At 33.9% G+C, this 16,905-nt stretch overlaps 1 protein-coding gene, 2 long non-coding RNA genes and 1 other non-coding gene across 6 annotated transcripts in view; 2 read left to right on the top strand and 2 right to left on the bottom strand.

The window, feature by feature from the left end:
* The window catches only part of LOC100820634 (potassium voltage-gated channel protein eag-like), a 60,909-nt gene that overhangs the window by 12,324 nt on the left and 31,680 nt on the right, over nt 1–16,905 (bottom strand). Inside the window, 8 exon segments of the mRNA NM_001252019.1 lie at nt 189–552; nt 657–942; nt 1,206–1,471; nt 3,352–3,605; nt 4,398–4,697; nt 5,238–5,506; nt 10,974–11,106; nt 12,349–12,449. Of these exon segments, the coding sequence (NP_001238948.1) occupies nt 189–552; nt 657–942; nt 1,206–1,471; nt 3,352–3,605; nt 4,398–4,697; nt 5,238–5,506; nt 10,974–11,106; nt 12,349–12,449 (1,973 nt within the window).
* On the bottom strand, nt 1,338–1,437 carry Mir928 (microRNA 928). The gene has a single exon (NR_034302.1). It is a non-coding gene; the product is annotated as a microRNA 928 (primary transcript).
* Nucleotides 6,443–7,498, top strand: LOC100576609. Of its 2 annotated transcripts, XR_003305599.1 has the most exons (3): nt 6,443–6,945; nt 7,197–7,345; nt 7,412–7,498. It is a non-coding gene; the product is annotated as an uncharacterized LOC100576609 (long non-coding RNA). The 2 variants fall into 2 exon arrangements; XR_003305597.1 differs by having other exon boundaries at nt 7,197–7,498.
* LOC107964010 lies at nt 8,251–15,346 on the top strand. 2 transcript variants are annotated; one of them, XR_001704789.2, is made up of 6 exons: nt 8,251–8,333; nt 9,039–10,449; nt 10,538–10,657; nt 10,778–10,965; nt 14,162–14,765; nt 15,104–15,346. It is a non-coding gene; the product is annotated as an uncharacterized LOC107964010 (long non-coding RNA). The 2 variants fall into 2 exon arrangements; XR_001704788.2 differs by having other exon boundaries at nt 8,260–8,333; nt 10,778–10,952.

The following is a 16,905-nucleotide window of genomic DNA, read 5'->3' as shown; positions in this document are numbered from 1 at the left end:
TCTATCATATTTTTTCCAATTATATTTTATCGAATTTTTTTAACATATTTCCTGCAATCCTACCTCGAGAAAGATCAAAAATAATAAAATAATGATATACGTAGTAATCCCTTTCCATATTCCTTAATTAAGTTTGACGATAATAATCTGTAGGAAACAAAGGAGAAATAAAAAAAGTAAGTACTTACCCGATGACTAAGATTGTAAGTGAGAACGAGATTCCTAGCGAACGAGTTGGCGAAGGCCTGGTAAAAATCCAACACCTCCAACAGTCGATCTCTCTTGATTGTGTGAAGATCGCAATAGGTCAGAGCTCGAACATTGGCAGCGCTCTGTCCCACGATCGAGTTTGTCCAGAAGCTGTCCCCGAACACGTCGCCCTTGCCGAGAATGGCGACCACTTCGTCGTCTTGGATTACCTCGAGGCTTCCAGTCACGATGAAACACAATGAATCGATCGACTCGCCTGTATGATACAATAGATCACCCGGTGCGCTATGGGACATCGTGAAATGCATCGCCAGGGCCCGAAGGCAACCGTCGGAGGCCAATCTAGAAATAATTAAGAAATTACGTACGATTATTTATAACGTAAAGATATTCAACTTTTCACTTTTAATTACGCTCATTAATTTAATGAAACAAACTAGGCTTGCCTGAACGCAGGATGCTCGTTGAACACCTTCCTGTTCAGGTGAACGCAAATGTCCGCCTTCATGTCTTTAGGGCAGTAGTTGAGTACCTTGTCAGTGTCTAGGCCCTTGGTCATCGCCCAAGTGCTCACCACATAATCCATCACGCGTTCGCTAAGAGCTTTCGGCACCTCGTGCAACTTCATGAATTCCCTCACGTTGTTCAACATATCGTGATATTTGGCCGTGGCGGATGTCATCTGTTGGATTATCGTAGTCACGTGACCAAAGATGGTGGCGTATAACAGAGCTGTGGACAGAGGTTCAAATCTGTTATAATTCACTAGAAAAAATTTATTGCGGATTCATTTTTTTTTTTTTTAATATTGAAGAGAGAAAAAAAAATGAAAAATTCACTAGAAAAAATTTATTGCGGATTCATTTTTTTTTTTTTTTTAATATTGAGGAGAGAAGAAAAAAATGAAAAATTCACTAGAAAAAATTTATTGTGGATCCATTTTTTTTTTTTTTTTTTAATATTGAGTAGAGAAAAAAAAAGAAAAAATACCATACCGGCAATGATCATCATGCAGATGGTAAAAATCTTCTCGTTGTCGGTTTCGGCGGCGACGTTACCGAATCCCACCGAAGTCATGCAAGTCATCGTGAAGTATAATGCGGTGACGTACATGGTTCTCCTGGACGGTCCCGCAACTAATTCAGGCGCGGTGCTGGTATTGGTCCACAGGTAACTGTACGGGGACTGGGTGACGTTCGCCAGCTTCCACAGCCAGGAATACTGGACTCCGTTATCGGCGTCTGACCTTCCTATCGAGTACCTTTAACGCAACGACGCTTCTTACATTCCTTGTGACATTCGACCTTTAGCCTCTACCAAGGTGATATTTGTGATACATTATTTGTGATTTTATAATTTTTCTTTTTCGTTTTTTATCGATACTATTATCAAGAATATTTTCTATCTATAATATAATCTAAGAATTATATTAAACATAATTGTGAATAACTTTTTCAATTTAATTTTTAACAAAGTTTTTTTACTCCACCTTGGTATGCTAACGGTAAATTGTTTACAATTTCTAAGACATACTATATAAATTCGACAAATGAAAGGCGGATCAAGGATTAATTCGGAGATGCGTGAGAGAAGCACGCATGCTTTTTCTATTCGCTAACTGTATAATATAACTGTGTTCACAAGCAGTTTCTTCATTTTCCATTCTCGTTTCGACCGTTGCCCCTTTTTCCAAATTGATTGTACTCTTTGTACTCTTGCTTTATATAATTTTTTTTTTTTTGATTGGCTACTTGAAACGAAAGCACAACTGGAAAGAAAGAAGGGCTACGCTCGAAGCTTCTCCTTTGGAGAAACGGTTTGCCAACAGAAGGTAATAGCGTTCGAGCAAAAGGCTCGCGTTACGTTTTCCAACATCGTCGATTCGATGAAGGGATCATTCGTTCAAGAGACATGGTTTCCCCTTTGCCGAGGAAACGAGCGGAATCATCATCATCATCATCATCGTTAAAAGATTTTTTTTTAACTCTTTTCTTCTTTTTTCTTCTTTTATCTTTCTCTTGCATTCGCTCCCTCTTTTTCTTTTTCTCTTTTAAAGACCAGGTAACATTAATTTGAAGCGCTACTTCGTTTATGCCGCTTCGAGCCGAAAAGAAGCGAAAATAATTAAGAAGCAAGGGTGAAGGAACTAGACAGCGGACTTGCGGCCTTCTCATCCTGTACTTTTCTCTCTCTCTCTCTTTCTTTTTTCAAGTACGTGAAACTGGTAGATCTTCTCCATATAACCTGAATAACGCGGAAGAAACAAAACAATAAAAAAAAAAAATTGGATTATCTCGAAGATTCGATGGTAAATTAAAATTTAAATTTGAATATATGTTTTTGAAAAAATTTCTAGAACCTACCTCTACCCATCACATTTTGTTGTGGAACAATTAAGAGAGAAATTTCAAAGAAGGAAAGTTATATTTCTTTTAATGTTAAAATTTATAGGAAACGATCCAACAACAGGCTATCCTAGAACTATTCTAGAAGCCATGGCAAACCAGTTCCTTTTGGGAATTTTCCTTTCAATACAATACATTTTCCTCTTCATCCAAGTTGGGATCATTCGACGAGCCGATCAAATTCGAAAATTCCCATTGGAACGAGAGTGCAATGCTATTTTGTGAAAGCGGCACGGCATATGTATCGTTTCTTGCACGTGTGTAACATGTTATGTCCTGTATGTGTTTTCTGGCTAAGACTGTGTTTTTACTGCTCGTGATCGGGTAACCAAGAAAGTTCTGTCGCTTTCTTTTATTATAGCTAGAAAAGAAACATATTAAATTTATTAAATATACATTATGATTTTCCAAAGAATAAAATCAAGAAACAATTGCATCAATATTGTGCAAATAATTATTTAGAATTAAGAAGATTTATGTTTTAATTAAAAAAGAAAAAAAAATGAAAATCTTATTGTTATAACTATTTCTTCATGTCTTTAAGGCTTTCTTCAAGGCTTTATTCAATCCTATTTTAAGAAAGCGACAAAATATTGTTAGTTACGTGAAAAATGTTGAAAATCAGGAAGGGGAAACGATAGTGAATGACGCCTAGGTAGATTTAGCCGTCAATCCTGCCGCAGCCGTGTTACCTTTTTGTGTGTGGGCAGGGTAAAATCACCTTAAAGTGACGTACCAGACACAGGCCAGCCAGTGAGCAACCAACATGTAGAAACAGAGCAGTAGAATGAGCATCGCGGCTCCATACTCCAGATACCGGTCTAGTTTTCGAACGACCCGACCAAGACGGAGCAGACGGACCACTTTCAACGCTGAAAACAGGCTTCCAATCCCGTCCTCGTCATGATCGAACGCGTTGAACACGTCGTACGGTAGGCAGCTCAACAGGTCGATGATGAACCATGATTTCAGGTAGTTCATTCTGATCACCTACGAATAATGATAACATTAGATACAAGAAAGTGTACATATCTAAGTTTTAAGTATTCTTAATCTATGATTAAATAATTTTCATTCTAATACATCTAATAAATATCTAACCATGATTTCAGGTAGTTCATTCTGATCACCTACGAATAATGATAACATTAGATACAAGAAAGTGTACATATCTAAGTTTTAAGTATTCTTAATCCATGATTAAATAATTTTCACTCTAATACATCATTAATAAATATCTGGATCATAATCAATCTGTGGATTGCAAAGCAATTTTTAAATTATTTGCCACAGAATTATTATTTGCATGGAAAATTTTCAAAGTATCTAAAATTTGTTGTCACCTGAGTGAATGAATAAATAATATCAAGTAATAAAGTATATATGTATATATCTGACTGATAAATATCTGGATCATAATCAATCTGTGGACTGCAAAGCAATTTTTAAATTATTTGCCACAGAATTATTATTTGCATGGAAAATTTTCAAAGTACTTAAAATTTTTTGTCACCTGAATGAAAGAATAAATAATATCAAGTAATAAAGTATATATCTGAGTAATAATTAACTTGTTAGGGATTCTCATCACCACAGAAATATTTATATGCAATTATTCATGTATAGAACATTTTCAAAACGAGATCAAAATTTATTTCTATATATATATATATATATATAATCACATGGGATAAAGTGGAAGTGACTTATGCTGGCCCTGAAAACACACTAGGTGAAAGTATGGGTAATTTTTAGGATGTTGGAGGTAATTGTAAGATGTACCTTAGGGTCAGACACCACCTCGCCACCAGGGCCAACGAACGTGGTGTGAAAGTTGAGGACAATGTCGATGAAGAATATGACGTCAACGATGCTGTCGACAACCAGCAGGGACACGTCCTCGCTGGTTTTATTTTTGAACGCGACGTTGTAGGGCACCATGATGGCCGTGTAAAAAGTCAAACATAAAATGATCCAGTCCCAAATCGCCTTGAACGCGCAGTAATGTAACAAAATGTGCGGCGGGGTCTTTGGCGCCTCTTGTCTGTACTGCGGCATCACGTCGCCGCTTAAGGACATCATCTGAAAGAGAATCAATTTTATCAATCTTATCCTTTTCCTACTTTCTTTTTTTTTTATTTATTTTATTTTATTTTATTTTATTTTACACGAATCTTACCCTTTTCCTACTTTTTTTTTTTTTCATTTATTTTATTTTATTTTACACGAATATTTTATTTTTTTTTTCTCTCTCTCCAGTGATTTGACCCCCATTTATTTTGATAAATATCTCAAATAGAGTCGAAATCGAATGATAAACGCAATACACGATGCGCATTTAAATATCAACGATTACAATAATCCAGCAATAGATTCGAACACGTGCAAATCCTCCGCGGATCTGTTAACATTTCGATGCAAATCTCCTCGGAACGAGGATGAATACCTCCACCTCCGCGTATAAATGCAAATGATCTTTGATTAAATATCAAAATCAAAAAATTTTTTTTCCAATTTGAACTGTATAATTAAAAAAAGAAAAATTTTTTAAATTTTGAATTAAAATCAACAAAGAAAGATTATTTATAGGTTATAAAAGAATATAAATATGTAATATCTTACATGAGCTAAGTGTGATTGCTTCGCGGTGGTTGGCAACGCTGAATCCTTGAGGGCGGGCAGATGGGAGCTGAATTGTGAGACAAGAACAGATCTCGACCTGGTGACCGATCTGGCGAGCTTGGCGAATTTGGAGAGGCCACCCTTGCTGTCGTCTGCCTCGATTGGCTGCTTCAGGGCAGTGATGTCCCGGAAGGTCAACAGGAACAGGACCACTAGGTCCCGTTCGTTCTTTATTGGCGCTATTTGTAGAAGCAGCCATAGTGGTGTTTCTGTATACCCGGAACAACAACAGAATGAAGAAAACTGTCATTGATCGGAGGAAATTACGATTCGATTGTTGTTTGATTCTAGATTCTATATATCGTTTCATCGACTAATCGATACATAGTCGATAAACTAAATAGCTATTTACACAGTAGATATTACGTTGTACACCTGCAGAAAGAATATAGAATTTATATCTGTTAAAACTAAATTTGAAAATAATTTTGTTTACGTTCTTTTTAAAATCTTTGAAATTTGTTTAGATTACATTTGACAAATTATAAAAAAATTATATAAATATTCTTACTGCAAGATAAGATGATTATTCACTCACCGTCATGCTATCAGCACTCAAAAGCAATTACTTAATTACTAACGAACAATATACACGATGCGAATGGATACGATTCACAAGCATATAATGATTTCTATACTACGTTTTTGGATATATCTTGGATATTCAAATAATTCTAACAATAAGTGATTGAAAATTGCACATGTATTTGACTTTGAAGTAATTTAAACGAAGCTTTAATGATTAAAATGCGTGTAAAAATATTATTTTTAATAAATTTATAAACTCATGCCACCATTCGAAGTGTAGGTGTGTCGAGTGCTGACATCTGATGTATTGTATTTGAAGCAGTGCTCGATTAGAGTGTACGTGAAATTTGATCGTGATGCAGTTCAAAGAATGAAATAAATAATAGAAAGAAAAGAAGAAAGATCAGTTGCATATAAATTCTGATAAATTCTGCTAATTCGTGCCTATTTTAATTATAAGTATATTAATGATAAAAAAATCTTATTTAATGATAAAAAGAAAAAGTATCGTTCATTCTAATGATAGGATACGAAAAGAGGATATTCGAAATCGGAAATTATCTTTATATTAAAGTGACACCTGATAATGAATAGTTTTAAAAGGACAAAGTGTGTACCTTGTTACAATTATGTTTTATCAACGATTGTATACCATCCAACTTTGAGTATGTCGTGTCCTGGTGGTTGAGTATTAACAATACACACGTAACGAGTCATCGAGGACGAGGAATACGTTCATTTATATTTTTTTCACCTGTAAATTAATTTTTGCGTAAAAATCATATAAATACGCGACTTCTCGTCTTCGATGCCCAAATTGTTTGTTTCGACTGCTACTTGGCATTTTCTGGCGATACTGTATACCGGCTAGAGCTAATTGGGCGTGAATTTAGTATGAATAGGTCGCCATCTGACGCGAAGAGTTTGTAAACCAACTTTAAACTCGATTTACTTCACGACGTTGCTCTATGGAATATGTAGAAAGGTACTTTGACCAAGAAGGTGGACAAAGAAGTGACGGAATAAAGAGGAATTTATTATGTTCGGGGATTAAATTGCACGTCAACGCATGTTTTTATCATTGGAAGGACGTCCAATGATAAATGTCCTTCGATCTACCGTACATTTTTATCAATTTTATCCCTCTTTCTGCTTCGTCATCTCTGCCGTCCCCGTTTTCTGCGTCCCTTAATCTTTCCTACTACATAAACTTTCTCACTTCTGATTTTTCGATATTTTCACATTTGTTCTATCCACTTTAAAATTTTCTAAAAATTTTTTTCTAACCTTTCGAAATATACGAATTCGTTTTTTTAACGAAACTGTAGATGGATTTTTTCATTTTAAAATTTATTTAATTACAATTTTCAGTTTTAAAATGTTGAATTAATTGGAAATGGACTACAAACCCTGAACGAGAGATGCGACCTTTGGTGTAAGAGAATAAAGATAAACGTGTAATTTGCCTACGGAAAAGTGTACGTACGACTGTGATTACGAGTGTCATCAATCGTGAGAAAGTATGTATATACTCGCGACCTTTTACATCGTCACCGTTAATTCACAACGTCCTCGCAATAAATTAGGACGAAACTCACGGTCAGCTTACTATGTACTTGCCTACGTGCCCGGTGAACATGGCTAGATCTATCGATGGAAAATAAACGGTATACCCATTATGATGTTATTTTATGATGTAATTTCACGACGATTTCGCTACGATCAAAACTGGAACGACCATAATAATTTTTTTTTTTTAACAAATATAATAAAAAAATTTTATTGCACAATCATTCTTTAGACCAGTGTCTCTCGACTCTTTTTCGAGTTTCAATCTTTTTTTCTGATATAATATTTCAAATAATTTTTTATATTATTTCTTTTCAATATATAAACTTTTTTCTCAAATTAGAGGTGAGAAAAAAAATCAACGTTGTTTTAGAATTAAAATTAATAATTCGAACTCGCCACCAACAAGTTGAGAAGCACTGGTCTATACCGAAATTTATCAAAATCTCTTCTTCTCGTAGGGAAACAAAAAGAAAGCGAAGATATGTAAATCTTCTCCAATATCCTTCAGAAGATTCTGGATGAGAAATAGTCGACGTGTGGTAGGAGACTGGTATTACTGGAAGACAGAGAAGCTAAGGAAAGAGGAATAGTAGTGGAAGATATATAGGATTCGCAGCCAAATCGTCGATGCTGTTACGTACGAAGCGCATCGTTCACCGAGCTGGCAAATGGACAACATCTGCAATGGACAGATACGTGTTGTGATACGTGTTGAATACGTGTTGTGTTTTTAGTACTTAGGAGTGAAATAGAGATAGAGAGAAAGATTTCAGGAAGGAATTAACTGAAATCAAGAGTAGGTGGGAGGTCGAATAGCGTCCTCTCATTATGGCCGCCCCTTGGTCCCGGGATCGTTCGACGATCCTTGTACGTGTGTCGTCTCTTGTTCACGCTAAAGATGGGTGTATAACAATCGTATACAGTATACCTCCAAATGTACATTAATATTTATAGATTTATATGAAGGGTATCGTGTTAGTTGTAGTACAAGAACGGGCAAGAATTTCTTGGTGATTTCTTTTTTCGTGAAAAAAGTAAGTCGAGAGGAAAGAATTAAATTTTTTTCATTTAAAGATTCGATTTCAAATATGAATTGAGTTTGAAAAATTTTCGAAATATATATGAAAAATATGGATAATTAGATACGAATAAATTATCGATATGATAAAAATTATTGAATATAATTTATCGATAAAAGCATAAACAAAAAATATAAAGATAAATTATTTTTGTTTAAAAATTTTTTAAACAAAAAAAAATTGAATTTGAATATTCGATCGATTATACAAACGATATCTAATTCGATTTTATTAAAAGCAAGAGCTTAAAATTTTATTCTACATTTTTTGCTTATTTTCACATATAGATGTATAATCTCTTATCGATAGTTCATTCGTATCTAGTCAATTTCACATATATTTTCAAACTAAATTCTCTTAAAAACGAAGCTTCAAATAAAAGAATTTTATTCTTTCTTTTTTCTACCCACTCTTTCATGAGGAATCACTCTTTCTCTTTGCCTGAATTGTGCTACAAATAACAAGATAACCTCTATATAAATATATGTACGTATATATATATATATATATACATATACATATATAATTATATATAATTATATATAAATGGTGTTTTGTATAGTTAGATTCGAGGGTGACTTACTGGTGGGTTTTTCGAGCACTCTTTTGCGAACCTGTGCTAGACATACCTCGTGGGGCACCTTTAAACAAAACGATCATTCGTTATTGGGCTCGGTTCGAGTCGATCAGATTCACTAGGATCGATATAGGGTCGCTAAGATCATCGCTTATGACGAAGGAAGGCGGACGAATCTTTTTGAGGTTATCGAATTTCGTTGCTCGTTACTGGTCGCTGTTGAGTCGGTTATTTATAACCGTCTGTTGATAAATATCGATCGGTAATTCTTATCGACTTAAATATTTAAGATTTTCGAAATTTTTTGAGATTATAGATACAGTAGTCTAGAATTTTGTTTGAAAAAATAAAAAATGGAAAAATAAAGTACTGTATATGAAGAAATTAGAAGCATCGTGACGATGAGGTGTCGAGCTGGCGCATGTGGAAACATCGTTTCGATTTCACGGGGTAACGACGTTCCATAAATTTTCTTATCGAGCACGTTAAAACGAATATACGTACACCTGGAATATGCAAATTATATGATATTTGATTTTCCTTGATAAAAATTTCATTTTTCTGCTGACACGCGTCGCATACAGATTCGAACGTTTTAAGCAATTTTCAAATTAAAACTTTTTAAAATTATTCGAGAGATAAACAATACGAACACGAATGCAATTAAATAATTTATTTAACATTTCGAGAAATAAGCTATTTAATTTCGATGAAAATATCTAGTTTTTTAATAGTTACTAGATACTTAGTTATTTAGTTACTTAATATTAAATTACTATAAAATAACTAGTTTTTATTCTGCTTTTGATTAATACTTACCTGCTTATATCTAAAGAAGAAATTTAACAAGTTTGACAATCTTTTATCTTAAAAGAAAAGAAAAAGCGAAAAAACGACTTTATACACGCGCCAACTCAACGCATAGAGAATAGACCTTGGTGAAATGAGCAAAAGACGCAAAAAGACTCACTGTTTCTGATTACTTGTATCAGTGATAGGCACTCGTGTACTAATAATAAGTACTCGTACTGACACACGAGGCGAGTCTGCGTGAATCAGGCGACACCAACAACACGTGAAAACACACGATAAAAACTCTGGAACCCGAGACGGTCCGCGTCTACACAACGACGAATGCGGACGGTTCGGTATCCGGTGGTCGACCAGCGTCGAGCATGCACAATGATACGTCATTTTCGTGCCTCGAGGCGTTTTGTCAGAGTCATCTCGCCGGCAATCGACGACTTCCGCCCGTCTACAACCGCTTTCATCCGCCATTGGAAAAATGGCATCGATGTTTCTTCGTCCATTTTTCTTTTGCATATACTATATGCAATATACGTATATGTGAATCGTGAATTTCTTAACCTTCAAATTGTATTTTGCGACATCAAAGGTATGTATTATAATATTTTCAAAATTGTCGAGTAAATAAAATATCATTAATGCTTTGAATTTTTATTTATTAAAACTTTTTTTTCTAGTGAAATTATTGAATAAATTTTAATTAAAAAAAAAATTAAACTGATGCATATATATGTCAGTGTACTTGAAGAGGTTAATATTGGGATGACAGTAAGGATTGAGAAAATTTTGAAAAAAATGTTTGTATTTAAACGTTGTATCACACTTATTGACAAATTAATCATTCGAAATTTCTTTATATTCCTTTTATCTTTCTACTTCTTGATACAAGTATGTACAGGTTATGTTGTTATTTTTAGTTCCAATCTATTCACCTGGGAGAACGAGAAATGTTAAGATCAATGATAAACGTGAAAAGAAAAATGTGAAAACGGAAAGATGGATTTCATTGGCATCGATTTTCGAGGTGGAAGTCGTCGATTCCAGGATGGAAAGAAGCCACCAACACCACACTTAAGCTTCTCCCATGCGACGGTAGGGGTAATCGGTACTTACTGTTCTTCTTGTACAGCAGGATCTCGAATTGATCGTGAATCTGGCCCTCGAGGCATTCCTCGATCCTGGCGATCGTCTCTTTGTCCGTCAACTCCCCGTACATGAATCCGCAGCGGCAGGACTTTTGCATAACCTAACGGCAAATTCGACACTTTTCATCCTGCGAATTCTCCGTTCCCCTCTTTCAGATTTTTATGAAATAATTCAGAGATCTAAAGGTACTTGGTACTAGCAACTTCTCGAAGATTTTGGATAAATTTTTGTGACAAGATATTATCCTCGGATCTCAATTAATTTTTTAACGTGTTATCGAGAATATCACAGTAAGTTAGGTTAGGTGAAGTCACATTAGTAATAAAAGTACTTGGTACTAGCAACTTCTCGAAGATTTTGGATAAATTTTTGTGACAAGATATTATCCTCAGATCTCAATTAATTTTTTAACGTGTTATCGAGAATATCACAATAAGTTAGGTTAGGTGAAGTCACATTAGTTGTAATATAAAATGAAACTTAGAAATCAGATAAATTTTTGTTTGAGCAATTAATTTAGGTTAATTATTACATTTTTAATTTCACTTTACATCAATCAAAATAAAATAAATTCAATTGGTATTTTAATCTGATCAATAATCTAACTTAAACTGTCTCGAAAAAACATTGGTAACTTTTTAACGAATATTAATAATCGAGTAAAAAATTTCAACAATCGACATTAAAAAAATCATCGAGATCAGGAAATGATATAAATAATTATCTTTTTTTTTTAAAAAAAAAGAAAAATAAAAATGAATCGATTTATAGAATAAAAAAAAAAACCTATCTATCCGGATAACATTTCGCTTCACATTTACCGATCTTTCTCTCGTGTTCTCGAATAATACAAACACGCGGGGAAAAAGAAATAGAAAAAGAAATTCAATTTCATCCGTGAATTAGCACCGTCATATCCATATGGGGAAAACAACATTGAAAAGCGTGTTATTGTTCGGTTGGTAAAACAGGAGTCGTACACGATAGTCCGTATTGGTTCGAAACGTAACCAAGTGGATTTAATTGCGGATAAAGAGGAACAAAAGGGTAGGAAAAAAAAATAATGGAAAATGGTTGAATTAGGGAAATCGACGACGAGTCTTTGCTAGATTCCAGACGTGCTGTGCTCCTCTATTTTTTTTCTTTTTTTTTTTTTCCTTTTTTCGTATGAAATTATAATTATATTATACATAGATTGAAATTGTGCAGATGGTGATTCACACCTGTGTGAATCGTTGGTTGGAAGTAAAACGATAAAGATTGAAAAGGTAAATGGTGGAGGGAGGAGAGCGTGGTCGTGGAGCGAAAAGAAGCTTAGGGGAGGGTGGAGCAGGGTATTTACCTCGGCACGATTATAGCCAGAGATTTTGCAAAAGCTTTCGTTGCAATAGACAATAGGGAAGTCGACGATCTGAGCGTTCGCCAGGAGAAAACTGCTGTCAGCTGTGAACAGATGAAAAAAATGAACGTTAATTTTCTAATATTAATATATTCAATCTAATATTGATATATTAAATACTCGATATCAATTTTTAAATTTTTGACATACAAATTGAAGAAAAATTCTCTCTTATCGTCAAATGATATAAAATATCTTTTGCACAATTTGAAATCGAATAAACTCAAAATTGATGCTCTCAAAAATTTATTTTAAAGAGTTATAAAAATATTTAAAAAAATAAATAAATTTGCATGCTGCATTTTAGAACTGATCAAAAAATGATCAAAAAATTCCAATTAATGCGGTAAATTCTTTGTAAAATAATATTCATTTATACTCGGTCGGTAATAAAGTCGCAATAACAACGATGATTTTCCGCATAACCGGTTTCCATATTCCGTGGAAATTCCAACCACTTCAGCCCTCTCGCACGGTCAGGTTTTCTCATCCACTTATTCGTTCGCGGCACACGTAACGCATTAACGAGCTTTATACCCTTATTCGTCGAGCCGAGGAAAAAAAAAAAAAGAAAGAAAAAAAATATCGTCATTGATCGAGTATCCCCGTATTGCTCGATCGACCTTCCATTTCGAATTCCTTCGGGATTTCTACGTATATTCTTCAATTTCGAGATTCGAATCTAAATCTCGAGCGACGTTTGGAAAGAAAAAAATTGGAAATTTTCATTTTTCCCCTAGACAATTTTTCGAAAGTGGAAGTATAGAGAATTTTCGCCTTTTCCCCTAGAACGAAAAGGATAAATTTCCGAGAATTTTTAAAGAAATTTCACTTTCTTTCTGGAGAATTTTTCAAAAATGGAATCTTTCCAAATTCCAATTCTCGATAACGAGATTTTCTCCTAGAAATTTGGATAAAAAATTTCCAATAGTGGAAAACATCATTCTGTTATTGAAATCTCGAGGATAATTTCATTTTTTTACAGGGACAGGAAAGAATTTTCCAAGAATCATTGAAATCATCGATTCTCGACAATATAGATTTTTTTTAGGGAAATTTTACTTTTCTCTAGAAACTCTGGCTAAATTTCCAAATAATGGAATATTCGTTCCATCGTCGAAACTAAATATTACAAAAAACTGTTCTTATCTAGGGAAATTCTCCTAGATAATTTTGACGAATCGACTTTGAAAAATCGTCAAAGCCAATAATTTTTCTAGGGAAATTTCTGAATATATTTCCAATACTGGAATATCGTTTTATATCGTCGAAGCTCAAGAGCGACAATTGGAAGGAAAGAAGAATAGGAAATTTTTATTTTTTCCCCGAAAAAGCTGGATAAATTTCCGAAAATAGAATATCGTTTGATCGTCCAGCTGTTTCTTTATTAAAACGGAACGGCTGGTGTTTTTCCATCTGTTTGTCGGTGTACACTCGCGAGCCAGGCCGACTGTGTTTTCCGTTACGTTTTCCTTTATTCTTCGCGTCATTGAACGCTCCACCCACGATTCGATTAAAAAAAAAAAAAAAATCGCTCTCTTTCGTGAACCGTGACCCGCATTTTCGATAATAATCCATCTTTAATACTCTTAATATCGATTTTTCTCTGTTATGACGATCCTTTCAAATTTCCGAACGTTCTCTTTCATCTTTTTTTTTTTTTCATCAATTTGAATTTTCTAAAAAAAAAAAAAGATGACAAATTTGACGATAAAAATACGATAAAATAGAATAAAAATTCATAAAACTGTTGTAGAAACGTCGATGCTTTAATTAAAGGAGAATACAGATGAAGATAAAAATCTAACCTAACCTGACTCAAGTGCGAGAAGAAAATTAAGAAAAATCTTCGTCGAAAATGAAGAAAGGTGAAAAAAGAATATTTATAAAAAAAAAACGACGAATATCTTTTCGAAAGAACATATGTATGAAGAAATTCGTTATTTAATTAAATATATAAAATTTATATAACGTACAAATATATATAAAGAATAAATATATACGAAGAATCTAACATAACCTAATCTAATTGAGAGAAAAACTCTTCTCTTTCCCTCGAATCTGGAAAAAAAAATAGAAACAAAGAGGAAACGATACGTGAAATCAAGTCAAATAAATAAAACGAGCAACGATCTTCACCAAGCCTAACTTAACCTAATTGAAAAAAAATCGAAAATTAAGAAATGAGGAGAAAGAAAGAAACGAGAGATTTCTTCAAACCGATATATAATCGAAGTCAAAAGAATAAAACAAAGCGAAACAATAATGAAAAAGAAGAAAATATCGTTGAGCAGGAATATATTCAAAAATTGTTGATCTGGATTTTTGCTAATGGACACGAACGAGAAGATAAGGAAAAGGTCGGTAATTTTGCCTCGTTTCGTGTAATCCCACGAGCCAAACCAACCGAATGGACAAGGGAATTATGAAATTTCCAACGTTCCTTTTTCATGCACGCGCATGCGCGTTGGGAATTCCCGAATTCCTATTTAACACCGGACCGCTCTTTTCACCGACTCCTCCTTAATTAAATTCGATAGTTTTTTTTTCGTCCGTCCTTCTCTTACCATACTCCTCGCAATTCCATTCCTATATTTCAAGGATATTTCAAATTATCACTTTTTTTTTTTATTACCACTTTTGTTGTTTATCGAATTGACGAGTCGACACCAAGATAAAAGGTAATTTTTTTTTTCAGGCGGAGATTTTTCTGCTGTCTTCCAATTATCCTTCGATTCTCGCCAATTCCAACTCTTGGAGTTCACCACTTGGATATTTCAAATTTTATTTATTATATTCGGGGATGTTTGTCGGATTAAGGAGAACGAAGATGAGGATGAGAAGGGAATTTCCGATTTTCTAATTATTATCCATGATTTTTGCGTGGAACGTTGGAATGTTTATTATTAATTCATAATAATAAACATGCTCGGATTCGCCATTGCTGGATTTTTTTAATATCAATAAAAATGAAAAGTGGACGTAATTTTCTGTATACGCAGAGATCAGGATTTTTTCTCATTACCTTGGCGGAGTGCAAAGTTTATTTTATTGCTGTCCGCGGAGGAATTCGCAATTTCGCTCGTGCATTCGTGGATTTTGAAACTACCATTTTTGGAGGATTTATTTATCGAATCATATAAGAAGGTGAAAAAAAGATGGACGATCTCCAATTTTGCCTTCGAAAATTTTAATTATCTTCAATTCTTGAAAATTTTCTTTCGAAGGCAAGAGAATGGAATTGCAATTCCAAAAAAACAAAAATCGAATAATTATCCCAATTATTTTCAATTTTTAAACAATTCCATCTTGACAAAATAGAAATTTTTCTTTCAAAGGCAAGAGAATGGAATTGCAATTCCAAGAAATAAAAATCGAATAATTATCCCAATTATTTTTAATTCTTCAACAATTTCATCTTGACAAAATAGAAAATTTTCTTTCGAAAGCAAGAAAATGGAATTGCAATTCCAAAAAACAAAAATCGAATAATTATCTCAATTATTTTCAATTCTTAAACAATTCCACCTTAACAAAATATAAAACTTTATTTCGAAGGCAAGAGAATGGAATTGCAATTCCAAAAAACAAAAATCGAATAATTTTTAATTCTTAAACAATTCCATCTTAACAAAATAGAAAACTTTATTTCGAAAGCAAGGGAATGAAATTCCAGGCAAATCCAAGGCAATTCCAAAAAACAAAATTGTCTTTAATTCTTAAACAACTCCATTTTAACAAAATTTTTTTTCGAAGCTAAGAGAATGGAATTGCAATTCCAAAAAACAAAAATCGAATAATTATCTCAATTATTTTTAATTTTTAAACAACTGTATCTTGATAAAATAGAAAATTTTCTTTCAGAGGCAAGAGAATGGAATTGCAATTCCAAAAAACAAAAATCGAATAATTATCCCAATTATTTTTAATTTTTAAACAACTGTATCTTAATAAAATAGAAAATTTTCTTTCAAAGGCAAGAGAATGGAATTGCAATTCCAAAAAACAAAAATCGAATAATTACAATTCCATTTCCCAACAGAGTGGGAAAAGATTGATTTTCAAACGGGAGTCGCAATTGCAATTGCGACAAGGAAAAACGATAAAAAATAAACTTAATCACTTACCGACTTATTACGCATTAAACGTCGAGCAGGAAATCTTGCACGGCCTTGGGATTTGTCTTTATTATTCCCCTAGAGCGAATCACGGATAATAACGATAACAGGTTCCTGTGCACGCAACGCGAACGAAACGAGCGTTCTGTGCCGCGTCCGTACCGACGCACTCCCCTGACCTGCCCCCTGAATACGGGTCAAGGCTACGTGCACCGACCCTATGCAACTTTCTAACCCGCCCGCCCGCCCACCGCCCTCCCGCCTTATCCTTTCGATCGTCCGGTTGAAAGTGCTCGTTCATCCACCGGCTGTTTCGTCGCGAAGATTCGAAGACTGGAGAAGAATGTCTCGTGAAATTTGAATCCTAACCTAGAAACGGAGG

The sequence above is a fragment of the Apis mellifera genome, linkage group LG11, assembly GCF_003254395.2.
Source record: "Apis mellifera strain DH4 linkage group LG11, Amel_HAv3.1, whole genome shotgun sequence".
Classification (NCBI taxonomy): Eukaryota; Metazoa; Arthropoda; class Insecta; order Hymenoptera; family Apidae; genus Apis; species Apis mellifera.
Note: the sequence above shows the minus strand (reverse complement) of the source record. Positions and strands in the feature narration are given on the sequence as shown.